At 43.2% G+C, this 24,429-nt stretch overlaps 1 protein-coding gene across 1 annotated transcript in view; it reads left to right on the forward strand.

Annotated features, from left to right (window-relative positions):
• The window catches only part of LOC103113428 (EGF-like and EMI domain-containing protein 1), a 684,559-nt gene that overhangs the window by 593,550 nt on the left and 66,580 nt on the right, over positions 1-24,429 (forward strand). The window contains 2 exon segments of the mRNA XM_060171006.1: positions 8,722-8,841; positions 11,926-12,048. Of these exon segments, the coding sequence (XP_060026989.1) occupies positions 8,722-8,841; positions 11,926-12,048 (243 nt within the window).

The raw sequence follows: 24,429 nt of genomic DNA on the forward strand, positions 1-24,429 counted from the left end.
GCATAAATAAGAGGTTTCTGTTTTCAAAATTCCATGCTATGCTGGGGGATATGTCTTGCCAGTTTGTTTGTTTTTTCTGACTTCTAGAGTTTCAATAGAGCAACCAACATGTATTTTTATTTGTTTGTTCTTAAAGAGAGAGACCTTAACACTGAAGCTTCCTTCAATACAGTAGAGGTCTGCTTTGAACCCATATTGCACACGTGGCAAATCAGTGCCTTATCCTACTGAACAATTCCACTGGCCACCACTGTAACTTCTATGTGGTTTGTAGCTTTTATTTCTTATTTACTTTTGTTGTAAATTTATAGGCATAAACTCTGAGAGGAAGGAGTACAAGTATTTCTGTTCAGCTTGCTCCCCATTCACCAGATTAAAGTTCTGCCTTATGGTTTTCTTCCTGGTTGTGACTTAATATCCCATGAAATGATTTTCTATTATTGGTGAAGGCAATTGACTCTGCGTTTCTACTGCCTGGATATTGTACTCTTTTTTATTTTTTAACTATCATTTTTACTGAGGGGTTAATGATTTCCAGTGAAGTTGTTGTCACATGGATACAGTTTCTCATCTCCTTGTAAAAGTTCTTTGCAGAACACTTGCACCTATAATGATGTTCCTTTACCTCATCACAGAGCAAGAGCTAAGCTTCTCTTCAACCCATTCCCTCCCTCTTCTTCCCCCAAATTATTATTTTTGTTGTTGTTGCAAAACACCAAACCTAGTCCAAGTTTCACCTTGTGTTTTCCCTCTCTGTTCTTATTTATTAAGTTTCTTAACTTCTACCTATAATGTCCTTCTCTTTCTGGCTTATCTCACTTAATATGATGTCTTCAAGTCCCATTCAAGAGCAGGCAAAAGAGATGGCATCATCATTCATAACAACTGTTTACATTTTTTAGTGGTTACTAGTAATACTATTTTTTAAAATATATTTTTACTTGTTTGGGATAGAGATAGAAATTGAGAGGAAAGGGGGAGATGCATAGGTAGATAGATAGATAGATGATAGATAGATAGATAGATAGATAGATAGATAGATAGATAGATAGATAGATAGACAGACATAGATAGGGACCTACAGTACTGATTCACCACTTGTGAAGCCTACCTCCAACAGATGGGTCCTGGGGGCTTGAACCTAGGTCCTTGAGCACTGTAATATGTGGGCTTTACCAGGTGTGCCACCACCTAGTCTCCTTTATTTTTTTTCCTAAAGGCTATTTGTAGTTTTATATTTACTTATAAGTCTGCAATCCGTTTTAGGAAATTTGTGAAAGATGAAATTTAGAGCAAGACTCATTTGGTCTTCTCCACAATAACAGAAATGTTTCTCCCTTCTCAACTGCTTTTGTAATTTTCTCAAAATGTCAAGTGCATACATTTGTGTGGTCATTTTTGGATACTCCATTTTGTTTCATTGAATTATACATATTTACTTCTACCAACAACACACAATTAACCTCAAATTGGTTCCACCTTGTCTGTATCACAGTTGCTTTCTCTCTGTTTCTACCAAAACTAAATAAAATATTTAAAAATATCAAGTAAAGAGGAATATGTTTATTGCATTTTCCATTCTACACTGCACTATCCCCATTATTCTTTGATTTCTCTAATGTATTTTTTTTCAAACTTCACCATACAAGTTCTATATTCGTTTTGCTACTTTAACATCTAACATTAGTTGTTGGTAAGTAGCACTGCCTTTATAATTTTACTGTACATATATAAATAGAATTGATTTTTTTACACATTTTCCTTGGAGCTCACTAGCTCAATAAATTTAGTGTTTCCATTCAGGAGTTCATAGTCTCTCTTGTATTTTCTGCTTGTCATTTTACATGCTCTGTTTATTCCTTATTGATCTGTGATTCTTTTGTTTCTTTTTTTTCCTGGTTTTGCCCTGTAGAATTCCATCACTATTCTTGCACATGGTGATGAGAGACATTACTCTTTCCTAGTTTCTAGTATTTGGGGGGTGGGGAGGGGCAAAGAATTTAGCCATTTACCATTAAGTAAAGATTAGCTGTAGACTTCTTGTATATGTCTTCCATGCCCCTACTTTCTCAGATTTTTCTTGATAATAAAAGTTCATTGAGGTATGTCAGCTTTTTTTCTGCATTTAAGATGTAGTCATGTAAATCTTCTTTCTTTACAATGGTACCAAATGACTTTTATTGCCTTTCAAACGCTGAACAAACCTTATTTGCTACATTGAAGTTTACTTGGGTGCATTGGATAGCCTGCATATATCTGGATTCTATATGCTAATATTTGTTATTGATACCTGACATTGCTCTACAGCATTTTTTGTCTTTTTACATTTTTTAATTCAGACTAACACTTCACTTCTTGCCTGACTTTGGTATCAGAATAAGTCCACCTTCATAAAATAATTGAAAAGTATTCTATCTATTTTCTAGAAGAAATTGTAGAACTAGTGTTGACTCTCCCTTAAACATTTGGTGGACTACAATAAAACATCTGACCCTGGAGAATTCTCATTAGATTGTGTTAAATTATGAACTGATCTTTTTCTTAGTTATAGAGTTATACAAACTATTTTATATAGATGAGTTGTGATTATTTTTATTTCTTTTCAAGAACAGCTCATTTTATCTGAACTGTCACATATGTTTGTAGAGTTCTTTGCAGAAGTTTCCTTTATTATTCTTTTGATATCATCAATAGCAGCTGTTATATCCTGTGATTCATTTCTGATATTAGTCATTTGTGTCTTCTCCCTCTCTCCCTCTTCCTCCAGTTAGTCTTCTTGTTATCAGCTTTATTAGTTTTTCCAAAGAATCAGCTCTATGTTTCAATAATATTCCCTACTATTGTTTTCAATTTATTTGATTTATGTAAGTATTCTCTCATTCCACCCCAGTGAGGAAGCAGAGAAATGCCTTAGTACAATCTGATGGGAAGGAAAGTTTAGAGTCAGGGTGTATGGAAAGATGTTCTTTTCTATGATGCTTAACAATAACAACAATTATTTTCTAAAGATCTCGATTTCTTATTATAATATCTCTTTCTAGGTTCTTTGATTAGCATACTTCCTTTCAAAATTCAATTGCTCACAATTGGGGAGATTAAGAAGGGAAAACTTTGTTATCTTTTTATAATATTGTCCAATTGTTCATACAAACTTAAAATCTATATTTTTCATTTTACTTACTCTCTTCTTCACTTTAAATAACTTATACTACTAATTAAAGCCTGATTCTTCTTCTTCTAGCGTTTGCCCTTCTTCCGTAGCCAGTCAACAGCGTCAGGTTGAAAGCTGTCAGGAGCTGCTTGTTGCTGGCTTTGAAAGTGACTGGGGTCCATGTGGATTCAGTCGGCTAGGAAGGATCGTCAGTTTCCCCAATGAATGGGTACTCATGGGATACACCACGAGAAGGTCGATCCAATGCATAATTTTAATGTTTTCATCTACTGAATGGAGACACAGAGAAATTTAGTGTGACAGTGGGTGTAGAGAGGGAGAGGGACAGGGGCAGGCAGAGGGAAAGGGAGAGAAACATACATGTGGAACTGCTTCACCACTCATGAAGCTTTTCCCCTGAACATTGGGGACCAGGTCCTTGAACACTGTAACATATCTGCTTTAACAAATGTGCCACCACCTGGACTCTTGATAATTATTTTATTGGCAAATGTGCTGTTAATAACATTTAGTGAAAATTTCATTCATCTCCTGTACTAATAATGCTGATCTGAAGTTCCCTGTTTTAGCTTAAAAAAAAAAACTTTTAGCTTGCCTTATTAAATACATGCATTTATTTCAATCAGTGAACAAATTTTATTTATGCATACAGGTGTCTTAATGTCCTTACCTGCTGATTTCATCATCCTTATTATTGCTAAGTCTCTTATTTTTGTATAGCAAGTCCCCCCACCCCCTGATATGGGTCACATTTTGTACTTTTTCATGTGTCTGTTAATATTTATGGCATGGTTGACATGAATTTTACATTGTTGGGAGCTGGGTTTTGATATCTTTTGTGGGGGACTGTGGTGGGGTTGGAAAGGCATTGTGCATTCTCTGCATGCTAAATTAAGTTGTTTGTAGGTCAGTTTGATCCTGCCACGTAATGTTTTTAGGTCTTGTTAGAATAAATCTAGAGTAGACATTATTCTGGGGTCATATGAGTTCTACCACTCACCAAACCTTGACAGTTTGGGGATCTCGACATGCACATATAGTTAGTGACATTTCTATTATCTGACAATTATCAACTGATTCCCAGCCTCCTCTGTGCTCTGAGGTATAATTTACAGATGTTCTATTTCTTTCTTTCCAGTGCATTGACCTGTGATCAGCCTTATGGAGATTTATAGTTTGGAAGTAATGATAATTTTTAGTCAAATATTCAAGGAAATCACTATCCAGATATCACGGTTTTTTTTTCTTTTTTCACCTCTCTGTGCAATAATGTGCTCAGCCTCCGTTTCTTCTTCTTTTGTTTATATATTTTGCTTATTATATTTTATTTATTTACCTATTGGTTATAAGCAGAAAGAAATTGAGAGGGCAGGGGTGAGGGAATAAAGTACGGAAGAGAGACACCTGCAGTTCTGTTTCCCTCCTGAAAACTGGGGCCAGGGATTTGAACTCAGGAAGCATGTATGATTAACCATGGAAGCATGTATGATTAACCAGGTTTGCCACTGCCCTGCCCAGGATTTCAACCTCCTTTTCTATCTTATTACAATTCTACCTCTTTCCACCGTTATGAACTCTGATCTTTATCTTCAATTTAGCAAGATAATTGAGTTCTTTTGCTCTTACTATAGCACAGAAATTGTTTCTAGCAAAACCCAGAGCAGCGATTGAGCCTACTTTGCTCTTCTTCATTCAAAATCCACACACTTCTGTTATCCACTGTCCAACATTTGGAACCAATTGTTGGTTTGTTTTTTTCATTTTTATCTAGTTCTACATTTTTTATTTTTACATTATCTAGTAAGTAAGTCTAGTCCTAGTTGCTTTTTCAAAGTCATAGGAATATTTGGACAGGTCCTATTTAAGTACTTCCATGAGGAAAGCATTTGTTTTTCCTCACTGTCCAGAGGAGGCATTGGAATCTTGACCAAAATATCACCTGTGCCCTACATACTACTTTGAAGTGTCTTTCAATGTTCTGAAACTTAGACGAAAAGCTCTAAGTTTACAACTAAGCGCTTCACTGTAGACATTTTATTTTCCAGTTCCTCCTTGACTAATCAGCATGGTTTAAGTTCACAGCTAGAATCAGTCTTAGTAACAAGAGCATATTTTTAAAATATTTATTTATTTATTTATTCTGTTTTGTTTCCCTTGTTGTTATATTGTTGTAGTTATTATTGTTGTCATCATCGTGGGATAGGAGAGAGAGAAATGGGTAGAAGAGAGGAAGACAGAGGGGGAGAGACCTGCTTCACCACTTGTGAAGTGACTCCCCTGCAGGTATGGAGCCGGGGGCTCGAACCAGGATCCTTATGCTGGTCCTTGGGCTTTGCGCGTGTGCTTAGCTTGCTGCACTACCGCCTGACTCCCACAGACAGTATTTTTAATGTAGACTTGTATTAAGGAGGCTATACTTTGTTGGAGAGCCCAGGCATCAAGAAGACAGAAGAACAAAGGCAATTAGACTAAACCCCAAAACTTAAAGAAGGGGGGGAGTCTCAGAGGAAGTGTCAGTTCTCACTATCTTAACAGAAATAACTTCAAAGTACTTCATAATCTTGTATCTTATGGATATTACTCGGAACAACTTTATCACAACAAATTAGCTAACTTAGGTGAAATGAACAAGAATTACTAAATTTAAATTCTGATTAGACATAAAATAAAGAAATAGAATTAATCATTCTCAAATATTTCATAAGAAAAGCTTAGGCAGGCCCAGGTAGCTTTGATAAGTGGAGTGTATAAAACTTTTAAAGAAAAATTAGTGCAGTTGCTTCCAAAATATAGAAAAGGAAAGAAAACTTACACAAGACAACCTACACAAGAAAAGATATTATAGGCAATTATTTCGTAACTACAGGTGTAAAATCCTCTAAATAATACTGTAAGCCCAATTCAGTGAACTATATATAAAGACTCAGTGTGATAAGCAGATGGGATTTATTTAGGAAAACAAAGATGACTACATCAACACCTGAAAATGAAATAATAGGAAACACTGACCATGCAGAATAAAGGAACAAGTCCATATGATTATCTTGTAAGTGCAGAAATCATTTTGACAAAATCTAAAATTCTTTCAAGACAAATCAGATATAGAAGAGTTCTTTTTTAACCAGGTAAACAAAACTTAAGAAAAACCTATAGCAAACATTTGGTTCTAATACCTATTTCTTTTTTTCTAAATATTGATACCATATATGTGTAGACATAGATGTATATATGTAATCTTATATATTCTTTTTTTTTTAACACCAGAGCACTGTACAGCTCTGGCTTATGGTGGTGCGGGGGATTGAACCTGGGACTTCAGAGCCTCAGGCTTGAGAATCTCTTTACATAACCATTATGCTATCTACCCCACCCATATTCTTACATATTTATACCTGTTTGTATTATTTATATTTTCATAAAGATAATTTGAAATGGTCTACACAGAAAGCACTGACATGTGTGGAAGGGATTGGTTGGAAACTTGGTGACCATGGGATGCAAATTATTTTGCTTTTTAGGCTATGTAGATTCTAAAAAACATATGGAGAAGAAAAGCAGAATCTTTTAAAAATGTTGTGGGGGATTAATGGTTTACATGAAATACAGTTGTTGATACATGTGTAAATTTTCAGTTTTCTGCAATACACTCCCACCCCCCCAGCCTAGGTCCTCCTCCATGTTCATGCACCAGGAACTGAAATCCTCTTTCTCACCACCCTCCTCTCCCCACTGTAGTCCTCTACTTTGGTGCAATATGATAGACCCAGTCCAAATGCTGCTTTGTGTTTCCCCTTCTTTGTATTTCTCAACTTCTGTCCATGAGTGAGATCATCCCATATTCATCCTTCTCTTTTCTGGCTTATCTCACTAAGCATGATTCCTTCAAACTCCATCCAAGATGAGGTGAAGAAGGTGACTTCATCATTCTTAATAGCTGGATAATATTCCATTTTGTGTGTATACCACTCTCTCAGCCACTCTCTCAGCCACTCATCTGTTGTTGGACACCTACCTGAGTTGTGAAGTAGAATCTTTGCATCCCTGCCCAGCAGCCTGGGGTGTAAGCAAGACTGGAGTCTTCCAGTCCAAGATCATTTAATGCATGGATTTGATAGGGCAGCTGTGTATGGGGAGTGCCTTTTCCTAATAAGCTCTGTGGTGTCACATGACCTTGGAATTCCAGGAAGTTTTAATCAGATTGGTTCAGACTTGTGCCAGTGAGTGGAGAAAACCAGCTGATTTAATTGAGGAAATCTGAACTTGACTCCATCTCAGTGCAATGGAGGGATGCATTGGATCGACCTTCTCGTGGTGCATCCCGTGAGTACCCATTCATTGGGGAAACTGACGATCCTTCCTAGCCGACTGAATCCACATGGATCCCCGTCACTTTCAAAGCCAGCAACAAGCAGCTCCTGACAGCTTTCAACCTGATGCTGTTGACTGGCTACGGAAGAAGGGCAAACGCTAGAAGAAGAAGTGCAATGGGAGCTAAGACTCCTGTCTCTCCAGACTGCCTTCTTCTTCCACCATTGTTGCTTGTTCAAAAATAGATGGAGCTTAGAGGTTTATCTAAGGATGAATTTGCTGCTCATAGGAGCAGAAAAGATGAGGTGGGAGTCGGTGGTAGCACAGCAGGTTAAACACTCATGACATGAAGCATAAGGGCCGGCATAAGGATCCCAGTTTTAGCCCCGGCTCCCCACCTACAGTGGTTGCTTCACAGGCAGTGAAGCAGGTCTGCAGGTATCTATCTTTGTCTCTCTCTCTCTCTCTCTGTCTTCCCCTACTCTCTCCATTTCTCTCTGTCCTATCCAACAACGACAGCATCAATAACAACAACAATCATAAGTACAACAAATATATATATATATATATATATATATATTAATAAAATAAAAAAAGAAAAAAAGAAAAGATGAGGCAAGTATAAAAAGGGCAAGTTTATGGGGAGAACTTTGATGGTAAGTGCACTGTAGTAATATACCCCTGCAATCTTATAATCTTTTAAAACATATTTTTATTTATTCATTTTAATATTTTATTTATTTTAATGAGAGAAAGATACAGAGAACAGAACACTGCTTGGCTCTGGCTTATAGTGATGTGCTGGGGATTGAACCTGGGATCTCAGAGCTTCAGGCATGAAATTCTTTTGTAGAACCATTATGTTGTCTCCTCAGCTCTGTAATCTTATAAATTATTCTTCAATCCCTGTTAATTTTTTTAATTAAAAATTATGTGTGTGGGGTGTTCTTGCTGACTTTTAATTTTTGGAAAGAGGTACATTTTGAGAAAGAATAAAATCAAACTAATTCTTCTTTGACCTGGGTCTAGGTCTACATTTGTTTGTATCTGGCAGTTCCATTTGCAAAACAATAAATGTTTTGTTGAAGTAGTTCTCCCTCCTGAAAATAGAAAAGAACTTTTCTGAGGTCCTGACCATCTTTATGTGCAAAGCCCAATGGTCATTCCTTTGGCCCCTCTTCCATTTTCTAAACCCTCCTAAAATCAGAAAATTATAAATAATAAGTTTTAATTGCTTGCAGAGATGGACCCCTGCACAGGTGGGAATGAATGTGACCACATCTGTCAGAGCGATAATGCTGTGGCCCAGTGTGCCTGTCACCCAGGGTACAAGCTATCTGAAGACAACAAAGCCTGCTGAGGTAGGAAGCTGGGGCTGATGGTTTAATCGTGCAATTGTTGAAAATTTTGTGGTCATTTTGTTTTAGTAGTCAGAACAGTTAGGAGAAAGACACTTTCATTTATGCTTAAAAAGAAACATTCAAATTCCTATTTGATCACTATGAAAAGCTATTTTTATGATTCTATAAAAACTCAGTGAAAATTTTAGTTAAAATATTGGGGAAAAAAAGGTGGCTTGGTGTAGCTTGAGAATTAATGCCATTTGTTTTTTGTTTCTCATTTTGAAGTGAATTCCAGAGTGCACATTTCAAAACCTCCCATAACTACATAGAAAGTTCTTTATTACAGCCTCCAGAAGGTGGTGGCAACCTTTGAAATAAAGTTTAGGCAAATGAGTGTTCTTAGAAGTTAGGATTAATTAAAACCAAAAAGAAAGAATACAGGGTTATGAATTTCTATTTCTTAGAAATAACAAAGAAGGTGTACTTCACTTCAAAGATGAAAGTCATAAATTACCCCCACAACTGAATTGAGAAGAGAAGCCATTCCTTTGGGACAGTCTTTGTCTTAATAACTTCTGAGGAAATTACAGAATCCTTCATTTTTATCATGAAATTTCCATGCAATGAGAACCTGTTTATTTGGATTAACTGTGAGAATGCCAACATGTTTCTTGACTTAGGGGAAAGATAAACAGTTTGAGAAACTGAAAAAGAATTAGACATAAAATTATTTGTACCCTGGAGTTGGGTGGTAGCGCAGTGGGTTAATCGCACGTGGCACCAAGCAGGACTGGCATAAGGATCCCAGTTGGAGCCCCCGGGTTCCCACCTGCAGGGAAGTCGCTTCACAGGCTGTGAAGCAGGTCTGCAGGTGTCTGTCTTTCTCTCCCCTCTCTGTCTTCCCCGTCTCTCTCCATTTCTCTCTGTCCTATCCAACAACAACATCAATAACAACAACAGTAATAACTATGACAACAATAAAAAACAACAAGGGCAACAAAGGGGAAAATAAATAAATAAACATAAAAATTATTTGTACACTTTAAGCCAAAAGCAAGATAAGATTTTCTGTGAATTTTGCTAAGATATGTTTCTATCAAGAAAATATTTCTGGGGGCTGGGCAGTGGCACACCTGCATGAATGCAAATGTGACGATATTCAAGGACCTGGTCTCAAGATCCCAACCCCCACAAGCAAGGGGAAAGCTTCACAAGTGGTAAACTATTGTGGCAGGTGTCTCTTTTTCTCTCTCCCTCTCTATAGCCCTATTCCTTCTCATTTCTCTCAGTCTCTGTATAATAATAGATAAAATATTTTTAAAAAGAGAAAGTATTTTTCCCTTGGTCCCCTGTTCATACAACAGTTACTGTTCCTTACAAATTAGGCTCCTATTAAATTTTTTGTGTGTGTAGAAAATTGACAAGTATGTGTACATATAGAAATGTGCCTCCATCTAATCTTCAAATTTTTGTTTATTTTTATTTGCTTACTGCCATCACTGGGTATTCACTATTACAGGAAACCTTTTCAGACAGAAAGATAGAGACAGAGAAACAGAGAGAAAGACAACACAGCATTAAGGCTCCCTTCCATGATGTAGTGGGGGCCAGATTCAAACCTGAGTCATGCCTAAGACAAAGCAAGTGAGCTATCTTGCCTACCCTCAGAATGTTATTTTTATGTTTGGTAGAGGCTACCTGGGAAGTCTGTTTCCCAAAATACTGCCTATAAAATTCCTTTAAAGTGTGTGTGTCACTTAGAAGCGCCCTGGGGGAATGACTGCAAAATGCTACCTGGGGGAAAGTTTAGATGAGGAAATGATGGTGAGAATTGTCAACAGGGAGGAGAGGAGCAGGGATTCCCTGAACCATAAAACAAAATCATGCTGAATCAAATGGACTAGGTATGTCAACAGCAGCAGTGCCCCATGTGTTTAAACGGCACGGCCCTGTGATATGTAAGTAACGGCACACCCTATACAATCTGAAGGTCCCCAAGAACTTCATCTGTGACCAACCTTGGGCATGACCAAGTTCGAGTCTGTCCCTTACTGCATGGAAGGAAGCTTCAGCACTGTGACTTCTTTCTCTCTGTTTCTCTACCTCTAGTGACTGTCAATCAAGGCGATTCTATTTTACAGTGAATCAGTTGGCAGGTATAATTAGACAAGTGACATTGATTTCAGTATTACTAAGAACATAGAAGAATCTGTATCTTTTTGTTTTCTTTCTATCCAAGTTACTAAGTCAGTTTTTGTTTATTTGCTTTTTATCATTTTATTGAGGAGATAATTGTTAACAGTTGTTGATCTTGAGTACAGTTAATTATCTCCCCATGACAGATGGCTGTAAAACACTCTCCCTGGTACAGTCCCCCACCCCTCACCACCCCTCAACTTAGGCCTTTTTCTTTTTCCTTTTTTTTTTTATGTTGTTTGATAGAGAGAGAAAATGAGAGGGAAAGAGAGACACACCTGCATCCCTACTTCACCAGTTGTGAAGCTTCTCCCCTGCGGGTTGGGACCAGGGACTTGAAGCTGGGTCCCCGTGCACTGTAATGTGTGTGCTCAGCCAGGTGTGCCACTGCCTGACCCCCAACTTGGGCCTTTTCCTACCATCATACTATTGTTTGTTTCTTTGGCCACCAAGGCTGTTATTGGGTGGGGCTTAGTGGCCTGCATGACTCCACCATTCCCAGTGATCATTTTGTTCCTTTTACTTTCTGTTTGATCAAGGGTAGACAGCAAACTGAGATAGAGAGGGAAAGAGAAGGAGGTGACCAATAAAGGAGAGATACCTACAGCACTGTTCCAGTGCTCATGAAGTTGCCCTCCTACAGGTGGGTAGTGGATGTACCACCCACCACCCAGCCTAAGACTAGTAAGATTTAATCAGTAGAAAGAAGTGTTTGAGAGCTTAAGATGCACAAGTGAATCAGCAGCAACAACCTTATTTACAAACTGGAACCTCTGTGGTGTTTTCCTGTTAACTCTGGATGTCAGTGCTTGAGGGGAAATAGATGCTTTGTTTCATTGTTAGAGTTTACAGGTTAATCTCTGGTTGATTGCTGCACACATATGGCCTGTGCGTCTCATCCTGCAGACATAAATGAGTCTGCTGAAGGGCTGGCCCTCTGCAGCCACTGCTGTGTGAACACTGAGGGCTCCTTCACCTGCGCCTGCTGCCCTGGCTTTGAGCTGGGAGCTGATGGAAACCGCTGTTACAGTAAGTGCAGACCACCACAGTCCAGGAAGTGGGTGGCACTTCTGGCCCCTGAAATGAGAGTAATCCACGAATGGAAGACACTGAAGCTGAGTAGCTTGCCCAAATAAAATGCCTGCCAATGTTTTCAGTATGGCAGGAGGCAAGTACAAGCTTAGAAGTCATGCCCACATGTTTGTTTGTTTCTTTTAAAGATCTGAGTATGATTTTTTTCTACTTTTATTATTATTATGAAACAGAGAGAAAGACTAAAACTCTGCTCAGCTCTGGCTTATGGTGGTGCAGGGGACTAAACCTGAGATTTCAGAGCCTCAGGCATGAGAGTCTTTTTGAAGAATCATTAAGGTGTCTTCCCAGCCCCCACCCATTTGTTTTATTGTGGAGGTATAGAGGCTCTGTGTCAGTAGAAAATGATGAATATAATGATTCACCCTTTAAAATGAGGCTATCTTGTAGTTTACATGGTGAGAACTAAGTCAGATCTTGTAAGTTGGGCCCTCTTGGATCCACGCTGAAGAGTCTGCCCTCCTTCATCATGTTTCATTGAGCACTGGTAACTCCTATGTCAAACTCAAAAGAAAAACAACAAGTGGAACTGCAGAAACCAGCAGAAGGAACAACTAACTCTAGGTAGTAGTGCCATGTTGGACTATGGATCTAGCAAGTCTTTTCCATGCCAGCTCTCTTTCCCTGTCTCCATTTTTCATTCGTCTTGCTTCTTGAAATGTTTCCTTCTGTCTTTACATTCTGTCATCAACTCATTCCTCTACTACTACTTTTTCTCCTCCTACTCCTTATTCCTCCTCATATTTTTTCTTCCTTTTAAAAAATTCATGGGGGGTAATGGTTTACAGTATAGCCTTTAATGCATATGCATAGCCTCTCATCTCCCTTAGATTGGTGTCTACGAGACCACACCACAACCCCAATGTCCCTTCATCCTGTCCTTAGCCCTCCTTCCCCAGAGTCCTTTGCTTTGGTGCAATATATTACACCCAGTCCAAGTTTCACTTTATGTTTTCCCTTCCTGTCCTTTATTCTTGAATTCTACCTGTGCGTGAGACCATTTGGTACTGGTCTTTCTCTTTCTGACTTGTCTCACTCAACATAATGCCATCAAGTCCTACACTATGAATTACAATGCAACTGTTAAAATGGATGAAGTCATCTCCTCCTCTCCCCCCAGGATTATTTCTGAGATTCTGTGTCTGCACAACAAATTCACCAACCACTGATGGTCATTTTTATCTTTCTCTTTCTTTTTTATTTTTACTATTTTTTAGTTTTTGATAGAGATAGAAATTTTAGAGGCGAGGGCAATCTAGAGGGAGAGAAAGAGAGACACCTGCATCACACACACTTCTTCAACACTCAAGAAGCTACCATCTGCACATGGGGACCAAGGGGCTTGTGCCAGGTCTCAGCACATGGAAATGTGTGTGCTCAACTGGGTGTGCCATAACCTCCCCTCCACTTGTTCTTCTTTTTTAATAGAATGATGATTAAAGTTATTTAACTTGGGGGCTGGGTGGTAGCACAGTGGTTTAAGTGCAAGGACTGGCCTAAGGATCTTGATTGGAGCCCCTGGCTCCCCACCTGCAGGGGTTCGCTTCACAATTGGTGAAGCAGGTCTTCAGGTGTCTATCTTTCTCTCTCCCTCTCTGTCTTCCCCTCCTCTCTCGATTTCTCTCTGCCCTATCCAACAACAATGACAACAGTAATAATAACAACAGTTATAAACAACAAGGGCAACAAAAGGGAAAAAATAGCCTCCAGGAGCAATGGATTCATTCGTAGTGAAGGCACCGAGCCCCAGCAATAACCCTGGAGAAAAAAAAATTAAAAAGTAACAAAAACAACTTTAAAAAAATTATTTAACTTCAACGTCTTTCTAATCTAGACCCCACTATGCAATTTTAATGCCTCCCTTGTTAAGGATACATTCCAGTGTGGACCCATTGAGCAGTTAGCTGCTATTAGTAGCTATTGCTGTTACTTCATACTCTGAAGTCTTTCCCACCAGTCCTCTGCTAAATCTTAATTCAACTTTACTAAGCTTGGAACACTGATGAAAATCTCCTCAAGACCCATTAATCTAACTTAATATTACCCATCATTACCCAGTGTTCACTTCTATTCCTTTTCAGATAATGGACTTCTTGTCTTATTTCTTTGGTTGTCATTTCTATCCTTTCCTCTGCTGTAATTAATATATATCATCAAGTCCTGTTTCTTGCTCTTCAGAGACAAAATGTTATTTAGTGTCTACTTTCTCCACTGAGCACATTAGCTGGTAGATTTCTCTATGATTAAGACACGCTCATATTAGCCAGCTTTATGTTAAGTACAGGAACATATATCTCAAATGCTAAGAAACAAGTTCAAACAAACCTAGGATATCAAAATAGGCCTATTTTGTCCTGTCCTATCCTTGTAAAATCTTTCATCTTCTCTTGTTATCTTCCAAATATTTTTTTATCATTCTAATTTTTGCCTTAACCCTCACCTTGTCTCTTCACTTATAATGAAATAGATGCAGACTACCATCTATGCTAAAAAACTGGCCCAAAATACCTCAAAGAATAATGGGCCTTCAGCTCTTGTCAGTATGAAGAAGGTGGCCCTACTACGTTTAAAAGACTATCATTTTCTCCCCCCCTTCTATTTCTCCCTCCCTCCCTCCCTCCCTCCTGGGATATTGCTGGGGCTCTGTGCTGGCACTAAAAATCCACCACTCCTGGCACCACTTTTTAAAAATTTTATTGGATAGGACAGAGAGAAATTGAGATAGGAGGGGGAGACATAGAAAAAGAGAGACACCTGAAGACCGGCTTTGTTACTTGTGAACTGACCCCCCTGCAGGTGGGTAACTGGAGGGTCAAACCCAGACCCTTGCATGGTTCCTTGAGCTTAGCCAGGTGTGCCACTGCTCTGCCCCCCCAGACCATCATTCTCATTATACTTAAATTCCACTTGCTTTCATCACCACAAGACTTTTGTTATTAAGTAGTATATCTACTTAGTCTTACTTCTTCTATCTTTGAATTATCTACCATTAACTCACAACATACTAGAGACTCACTAGAGAGTTGACTTAGACAGTTCTTGACATCTTATATCCTCTCTAAACTAGTAAGACTTTCTGCCCTACTCTTCCAGGGATACCCACCATCTCCATGTAGCCAGACTTCATTTTAACTTTTCTGGTTTTATCCTTTTTTTGATCTTACATCACATTTCAGTATAGTTGACAGTACCTATAATTTTTCAAACATGTGTTAGCAAGCAAAAATAAAACCACCATCCACTGCAAGAAATCAAAGATGTTTATTCATGAATTCGAATCCAGGTCAAGAGGTGACTGACAGCAGTCCACCAGGCTCGACCCTGACCAAGGCTCAAACCACACAATTTATAGGATTCCAGAATACACTCAGGCAGGGGGAACACATCACCTTATCAACCTATATCCAATAATATGCTATGGAAAATGCGGAATCCAATCATTTCAAACCAGACAGAAAGTGGGATCCATTCAAAGCAAAGCGCGGGCTAATTTTAAACATTGCAAAATCACACAACCAATAAAACTTAGACAGAGTATGGTTACCACATCCCCCTGTCATCAGCTGTAACCTTCTGGTAAACAGTTTCCTTGTGCAAAGGTCCTGATAAGCCTCGCCTGCATGCAGGGTCTTGGTAAACAGCTTGTGGTTTACTGATTAAGTCCTGTGGTCAGGGGGAAATGGCAAGGAATTTTCCATCTCACACTATAAGAAACTAAACTAAAGAAGAGCTTCTAAAACTATTGCATAAAAGAACTTTAAAAACTACTACCTCTAACATTCCCCACTAGTCTTAGCTAAGAATCAAATCCTTGATTCATCTTCTTCTTCTGAATAAGTCTCAATATATCCTGTCTCAAGGTAAGTCTCGAGGAGACTTTTCACCTCATCTCCGGATTAGGGAGATCAAAGATTTCCACAGACAAGGACCCAGAGTAAAAATGAGGAGCAGGGTGAGCAAAGGCCCCGCCAGAGAACTTCTTCTTCTTCTAGCGTTTGCCCTTCTTCCGTAGCCAGTCAACAGCATCAGGTTGAGCCTGATGTCTTCTTGTTGCTGGCTTTGAAAGTGACGGGGATCCATGTGGATTCAGTCGGCTAGGAAGGATCGTCAGTTTCCCCAATAAAGGGGTACTCACGGGATGCACCACGAGAAGGTCGATCCAATGCATCCCAAATGCCAGAGAACTAATCAGCGTTGTCAACCAAGGGGACCAAGAGAATGGGTTGGTAAACCAGCTGCCCTCGCTCAGGTTCCTCAGGCGGTTGCCCCTGTCCTCTATTCTTGCCTTAACTTCACTTAAAGTCTTCTTCACCATTCCAGAGTGGTTGGCATAAAAACAGCAGGCTTCATTTAGGGCCACACATAATCTTCCCTGTTTCATAAATAGCAAATCAAGCCCCCTACAATTTTGCAGGACCACCTCGGCCAAGGAGGATAGTGACCCTTCCAGGGACTCGATAGTGCACTCCAGTGTCGTCATATCCTGATTGATTTGCTGATCTAATTTTACTAAAGTGGTCTCCTTGGCCAGGGCCGTAGCTCCTACTGCCACTGATCCCACTATGGCTGCCCCTGCGAGCAGGGGAATTATTACCGGGATGCCATGCTTCTGTCTTACTGGCCCGAGGTGGTCCGTCCTTTGCCTTTCAAGGTGCGCCCACCCTGCCTTACCCTGGGAATAGTATACATGTGGCAGAATGTGGGCCAAAACACAGAGGTCCTTCTTAGTCATTCCATAAGGGCTGATACAGGGAGTCATGCCTGAAGTACAGTCCCACCAGGTTCCCTCGGGGGCCTTGAGGAGAGTGGCCCACTCCTGGGTTTTACTAACTCTGATACTCTGGTTGCAATTGCCCCTGTAGGGGGAGGAGTCCAATTTAAAACTGGCTGTACAACACAAGTTCCTTTTCCCTGAATATCCCCCAAGGTCATGTGGGGCTGCATTCCCCCCTTGCACTCAGAACTCTGAGAATTGTTGGAGGATAAAGTTAGTCTCCTAATGTCCTCCTTCTGGCTACCAATATCTGCAGAGGCGGCCACGCCTATATAATAGAGAAGCTCAGGGTGCAGACACAGCCAGCAGTCTCTAGTTATTTCAGGGTCAGACTCATTAAAGAGGTGATACATTAACTCCATGGTTCTCACTAGTGGCTTCACCCTGGGATGCAAAGATTCTATGTCAGGCGGCTTAGTGCCACTTGGTACAATGTCAGTCTGGTTTCTATCAGTTTCATTCTTTCCCCTTGTCCCCGAAGACGGTGGGGAACTGGGACGGGGGTCTTCACCTAAGATAATAGGCCTCAAGGGCCCAATAGGATTCTGAGTCCGTGGTAGCAACTGCAATTGGATAGTGAATAAAGTCCCAGAGACACTCGTAAGGAAGGGTATCTTGATGCTCCACGTTCTCCCTCCCATCCATGAATCAGTCTCATGCCAAGTCTCAACCCTCGCTTCCATAGGGTTACAGTCCCTTAAGTTGCAAGTACCTGGCTCAGTCGGGGCGCCAGGATGGGTCACCTTTGAGAACTTCAAGTGCTTATCAATATTCGTCTCCGGAGATCCTTTACACTTGGTGGGGCCGCCTTCTTTGGGGCAGACATAATAGGGTCTGTCCCAAAGGTGACTCTCTAGAGCTGCACCCTCCATCTGTAGTGTCCACAGTTCTAGAGACTGTCTTCCCTTCTCTTTCTCTTTGCTCAAACATGAACTTTTCGACTGCATTGGTCCAATTTGTGCCAAACAAATCACACAAATCAAAGGCGAATGTAGGCTGCCCAGTGGTTGGCAGGCTGGTGGTCACCTTCCCTTCCTTATTTCTTAGTTCCCACATGAACAGTGAGGACACTCGGGGATGGGTGGCATGAAGACCCGAGCTGGAGCAAAGCAAAAGCACAAGGGTCAACAGGAGACCAGCTGGACCTTCATTGGATCTCTGGTGGGCACGGCACGCCATCCTCTCAGGTCCTCTGCTCTGGGTGTGTCAGCAGCGGACCTCTTGAGACGGGTGTGATGAATCCAGTGGTGCTTCCTGGTGACCTTTGCAGCAGTTGGCTTACTCAGGACCATGGTGTATGGTCCTTCCCACCGGGCCTCGAGGTGGTCGGGATGCAGCTTCTTTACCAGCACAGAGTCACCAGGCTCAAACAAGGGGGCACGGACTTGGCTCTCCTCCCTCCAGGTTCCAGGTTTCACGTCCCGGACAGCAGCTTTGGCCTTCCCATGCACCACCTGCAAGGCCTGTAGAGACTTAAGGAGACTGCCATGTGACACCTCAGCCAATTTTCCAGCCTCAACCCGGGGTAGCAGGGTTGGCTGCTTGCCATACACGATTTCAAAAGGGGTGAATCCAGACACATAGGGGATATTCCTACTTCTAAGCAAGGCAAAAGGTAAGAGAGAAACCCAGTCCCCGCAAGTCTCTATTTTTAACTTGGTTAAACTTTCCTTAATAGTCCTATTCATTCTTTCTACTTGCCCCAAACTCTGCAGGCGATAAATGCAATGTAACTTCCACTTGATTTTTAGAGTTTCAGCCAATTGTTGGGTGACCTTGGCAATGAATGCCGGGCCATTATCAGACCCCAGTGAATAAGGGAGCCCAAACCTGGGGATAATTTCAAAGACCAATTGTTTCACCACTACCTGGAAAGTCTCTTTCTTAGTTGGAAAAGCTTTAGCCCATCCTGGAAAAGTATCTATCATAACTAAGAGGTACTTATATCCTCCTCAAGTCCCAGGCATCTCGGTGAAGTCTAGTTCCCAGTGTTCTCCAGGTTCCTCTCCCTGCCACAGGGTTCCAGGATTCTTCACCTGCACAGAATTAGTGTTGACTCTAGCACACGTGGTGCATTGGCTTGCCACACTCTGGGAAATCCTGTGCAGACCAACTATCAAATAGAATTTACTGATTAACTTGGCCAATTTGTTTCCCCCCAAGTGGGTACCTTCATGTGTCTGAGTGACCACTTGTCTTCCCAGTGACTGGGGTAGCAGAATTCTCTCATCTGCCAAGATGATCCATCCTTCCTTGTTGGGTTTTCCCCAAAGCTTCTGGCTCAGCTTCTCTTCTTTCTCAGAGTACTCAGGCTTCTCTTCTTTGATAATTTCTTTAGGTGTAGCCACTACCAACTGGGCCTGGGTCCCCACTAGTCTTTGGGCTGCCTCCTGGGCTGTCTGGTCTGCCAGCCGGTTCCCCCACAAGACTTCTGAGTCATCTTTCTGGTACCCTTTACAATGGATGACAGCAACCTTTTCTGGCCCCCAAACAGCTGCCAGCAGGGTCAATATTTCTTGGGCATGCTTGATAGCTCTTCCCCCGGCTGTCAGCAATCCTCTCTCTTGGTACAGAGCCCCATGGACATGGATGGTAGCAAAAACGTACCTACTGTCAGTGTAAATGTTCACCTTCTTCCCTGCTCCCCACTTGAGTGCTTCAGTGAGTGCGATCAGCTCTGCCTTCTGGGCTGATGTTCCTTGAGGCAAGGCCTCAGCCCACAGGACCTCCTGGCTCGTGACCACTGCGGCGCCCGCATACTGTACACCGTCCTCCACAAAGCTGCTCCCATCCGTGTAGAGGGTCTCCTGTGCATCTGGCAGTGGGACGTCCTCAGGTCAGCTCTCAGTGAGGTCAGGGCTTCCAGAACCTCTCTGCAATCACGAATGACATCCTCCTCTGGGTTGGGGAGCAGGGTGGCTGGATTCAAAGCTGCAGTCTGTTTAAAAGTAATGCAAGGTGGATCCAGCAACAGTACCTGATAATGGGTAACCCGAGAGTTGGTCATCCACTGGTCCGGAGGGGAGTAAAGTAGGCTGGCCAGGTTGTGGGCTGTGGCGATTTCTAGGGTCTGCCCGAAAGTCAGCTTGGTAGTCTCTTTCACCAGCAGGGCGGCTGCTGCCACTGTCCATAGGCACCCTGGCCAACCTGCGACTACTGGGTCCAATCGTTTAGACAGGTAGGCGACAGGCTTCTTCCAGGGTCCCAGGGTTTGAGTAAGCACCCCCTTAGCTACACTGGCATTTTCTGCTATAAACAGCTGGAACGGTTTGTTAAGATCAGGAAGACTCAGGGTGGGGGCACTCACCAGGGATGTCTTCAGTGCCTGGAAAGCCCTTTCTTCCATCTCAGTCCATTTCAGGGGTGTATTGCCTCCGCTGGTGGCAGTGTAGAGGGGTTTTGCTAGCTCAGAGAACCCTGGGATCCATAGCCTACAGTAGCCCACTGCCCCCAAGAACTCTCGGACCTATATCTTGGAAGTGGGGGTCGGGATCTTCAGCATGGCCTGTATCCTGCCCTCAGACAGGGCCCATTGTCCTTCCTTGATCTGATAGCCCAGGTAGGTTACTGTCTGGATACGCAGCTGAGCCTTTTTAGCAGATGCTCTGTACCCCAAGTTCCCCAATACCTCGAGCAGGTCCTTGGTTACTGTTTCACAGTCTTTCCTGGAGGGGGCAGCAACCAGCAGGTCATCCACATACTGCAGAAGGCTGCACTCAGGGTGCTCCCCTCGGAATGTCAGCAAATCTTTACTAAGAGCTTCATCATACAAAGTAGGAGAATTCTTAAAACCTTGGGGCAGTCGGGTCCAAGTCAGTTGTCCCGATTCTCCTTCTTCGGGGTCTGTCCATTCAAAGGCAAAGATGGGCTGGCTCTGTGGGGCTAGGGGGAGACTGAAGAAAGCATCCTTCAAATACAAGACACTGTACCATGTTCAGTCGGGGGGCAGGAGGCTGAGGAGAGTGTAGGGGTTGGGGACTGTAGGATAGATAGTCTCTACCCTTTTGTTTACCTCACACAGGTCCTGCACTGGACAGTATTCATCTGTTCCAGGCTTTCGAACCGGCAGGAGGGGCGTGTTTCATGCCAATTTGCAGGGTACCAGGATTCCAGCCTCCCTCAGGCATCGGATATGGCCCCTGATACCATTCTGGGCTTCCTGACTCATGGGATATTGTCAGATGCGAACCGGAGTATATGAGCTAATTAATTGAACTACCATAGGCGTCATATGCTTGGCTAGCCCTGGGAGGTTGGTCTCAGCCCATACTCTCGGGACTTCCTGTTTCCACAGAGTTCACAAGTCCTGGTTACTTGCGTCCTTTGGGGTTTCATAAAGGCGGTATTCTTCCCTTGCTGGCATGGTAAGCAAGATCCGTCCCCCTGCCTGAACTACGGGCCCCTCATTGGCCTCAAAGGAAATAGTGGCTTGTAGTTTCTGCAGGAGGTCTCATCCCAGCAAGGGTTCAGGGCACTCAGGAATGACCAGGAAGGAGTGAGTAATAGTCTCTAGGCCTGGTCCTGCAACTCTTCCTACAGACTTTGGGTAACTTTTAGCTTCCCCTGTTGCTCCTATAATTCTAACCTTTTCCTTCCCAATAGGCCCAATTTGTTGCTGAAGTACTGAATGAGTGGCCCCAGTATCCACTAGAAAGTCAATTAAATTTCACCCTACCGAGAGTTTTACCCTAGGCTCCCGGGGGTTGGAGGAGCCTTGATGTCCTCAGTCCAGTTCCACTAGCAAGGGAGTTTCCTCCTCCCTCTTCTTTCCTGTCTTGAGTTTTGGGCAATCCTTTTTCCAATGTCCCTCTTCCTTGCAGAAATGGCATTTACTCCTTCCTGGAGGGCAGCTTCGACCCTTAGCCAGTTCCCTGTTTCTCCTGGGTCCACTTCCCTCATCCCTCTGGCCTCCTTCTTGGGCCAGGAGTACCTTGGTCATCTTCTTATTTAGATCTAAGGTGACTGTAGTCAGGTCCTCCCTATTCTCAAAAACTTTCTGGGCTACTGCCAACAATTCAGAGAGAGACTTCCCCTGAAAACCCTCTAGCTTCTGCAACTTCTTTCTGATATCTGGGGCTGACTGGGCCACGAACTGGAGGGCGACTGCCAGCCCATTTTCGGGGGCCTTGGGGTCTATAGGTATCCAGGTTCTATACACCTGGCATAACCTCTCTAAAAAGGCAGTCAGACTCTCATTCGTGCCCTGCTTACACTCAGTCACCTTAGACAAATTGGTGGGCTTCTGGGCCGCAGCTCGGATACCCCTTAATAGAGTCTGGAGGTACCTGGTGAGGGCATCATATCCGGCGCTTGTGTTGGGGTCCCACCTCGGCTGGGACTGAGGGAACACCTCTTCAATCAGACCCTGGTCCATGGCCGGCTCCCCTCGCTGATCCTGAACCTGCTTCTTTCCCTCTGCTTTAATTCTCTCCTTCTCCTCCAGAGTGAACAATGTATTCAGCAACTGCTGACAATCATCCCAAGTGGGTTGATGAGTATAAAAAATTGACTCGAGTAGGGTAGCCACCCCCTCTGGGTCAACAGAAAAAGGGGGGTTCTGATTCTTCCAATTATACAAATCAGACATGCTAAAGGGGATGTACATCCTCAAAGGCCACCCCTCTGTATCCACTTCCCCCAACTCTTGCAGGGGGAAGGTTCCAGCAGATTCGGGCTCTGGTCCGAATGTCGTCCCTGCTCTAGTGTGGAGTGGACTCAAAACCTCTGGGAGGAGCTCCATGGTGGAGGTGGAGTCCGGCACCTGGGGAATTCTCTCTGGGGTTGGGACCCTTGGAATCCCTGAGTAAACCTGATAGGGAGTGGGGTATCCACTCCTAGACCTCCTCACCCTCGGGGGAGACTCAGGGGCCTCGGGGAAAACCAGAGCGGTGGGCTTCACAGGAAGCCGACCTCTGGGTTTCCTCTCAGTCACAAACATTCCAGACGTACCCCTGTCCTTCCCCTTCTGCTTCTGGCTTCCCTTGCACTCTTGCAAGTACTTGGGCCGGTTGTGGGCAATACCTAACCAGATCTCGATGTAGGGCATCTGGTCTGGGTGCCCAGGGTTCCCAAAGATAACATTGTGCACCGCCGTGCATGTTCCCATGTCGAGGCTCCCTGCCCTAGGCCAGCCAACCCCGAAGGTTGGCCACTCCCTCTCACACAGCTTCTTCAGTGTGGAAACGTCCACCTGGGATCCGAACCCAGCAGCTCTCCTCGAGAAATCTGAAAAATTCTTGGTTACACATTCAAGAGGGGTGAGTGGATAGTCTTTGGACGGGTTCTAACCCATCTCGTCAAAATGAAACAAAAGAAAAACAAACAGTAAAACAATGATTCCAGCAATCACCCCTAGGGTCCCTTTTACCCATGTGCTGACGCCGTCTAGCGCACCACACACCCTACTCTTCCTCCCGTACCCCTCCTATCAGCCCAAAAGGTGTCCACTTGGGCTTTCCCCCTTGCTGGGGAGAGGGGCACAGAGCCTCGGTTGAAGAGAACTCCAGGTTGCTATGCTTGAGTACACAGACAGATTAAGACAAAGACAACACTGGAAAAAAGGAACTGCTCCCTGGGGGGGAACAGGCAATCAACTGTACTCGACTGGCCGGGCCCCTCATGGAGCCTTAAGGAGTCTTAGCTTAGGAGTAGCCATATGAACCCTGGACTCAGTCTCAATGAATTGAGAATCTCCACTGAGCTGAGACGACTCCACGGACATGCAGGTTAGAGCCCAATCAAGCCCCATAGTCAATCGACCGTGAGGCACACAACACGCACACGAGCGTTTGCAACAGACCATTCATTCAGTCAAAAGTGGGTGATTACCTGACCGGCCACCACTACTAGGACATCACAAGCCAGGCCTTCGGGAATCACCGGAGAGTAGCTCCGGCCAGACTCTTCAGTTGCACTGGCAAGGTCAATCTCTTCGTGAATCACCAAAGTGTAGAGAAGAGCAGAGGCCACAAACAAACAGTAGTGGGAGAGAGAGACAGCCACAGAGAAGAGGAGCCAGTCCTGCTACGACAGCTCCCCCACTGGAGCCACTGACAGCAGCAAGGCCAAACAGTAGGAGCCAATCCTGCCATGAAAAGCTCTTGAGCCCCCTGGGCAGTGCGGTTCCCGTTGCAGCCTTTGTTGGCGGCTGCAGTACCATCGAACCAGTGCCAAACCCCAGTCCTCTGACTGTGCAGGCTTCAGCCCTACGTCTGGCCTGGCTATACTGGCACCTGACCTCTGACTTCTGTCCTCGTCCCTACAGTCCGTCAGACTTCAGTCTCAGGAATTACCCAGCCTTAGTGTGGCATGGCACACCCCACACTAGTTCGGGAGCGAGACCCTGGCCAGCTGGTCTCTTCCTGCTCCCCTTCCTGCAACTGAGAGGCCGTCGCCTCTGGTGCTGAGGCTGGGATTACCGTGGCGTCCCACAATTCACAAGCCTCTACCCAATCTGCGGAGACAAAACACAAGATGGTACTGTGCACTAAAATCAGGCCTGACTTACCAGAGCCGGGCAGAGCCTCCAAGGCCTCCTAGGGTCC

This window comes from Erinaceus europaeus, chromosome 14, assembly GCF_950295315.1.
Source record: "Erinaceus europaeus chromosome 14, mEriEur2.1, whole genome shotgun sequence".
NCBI lineage: Eukaryota > Metazoa > Chordata > Mammalia > Eulipotyphla > Erinaceidae > Erinaceus > Erinaceus europaeus.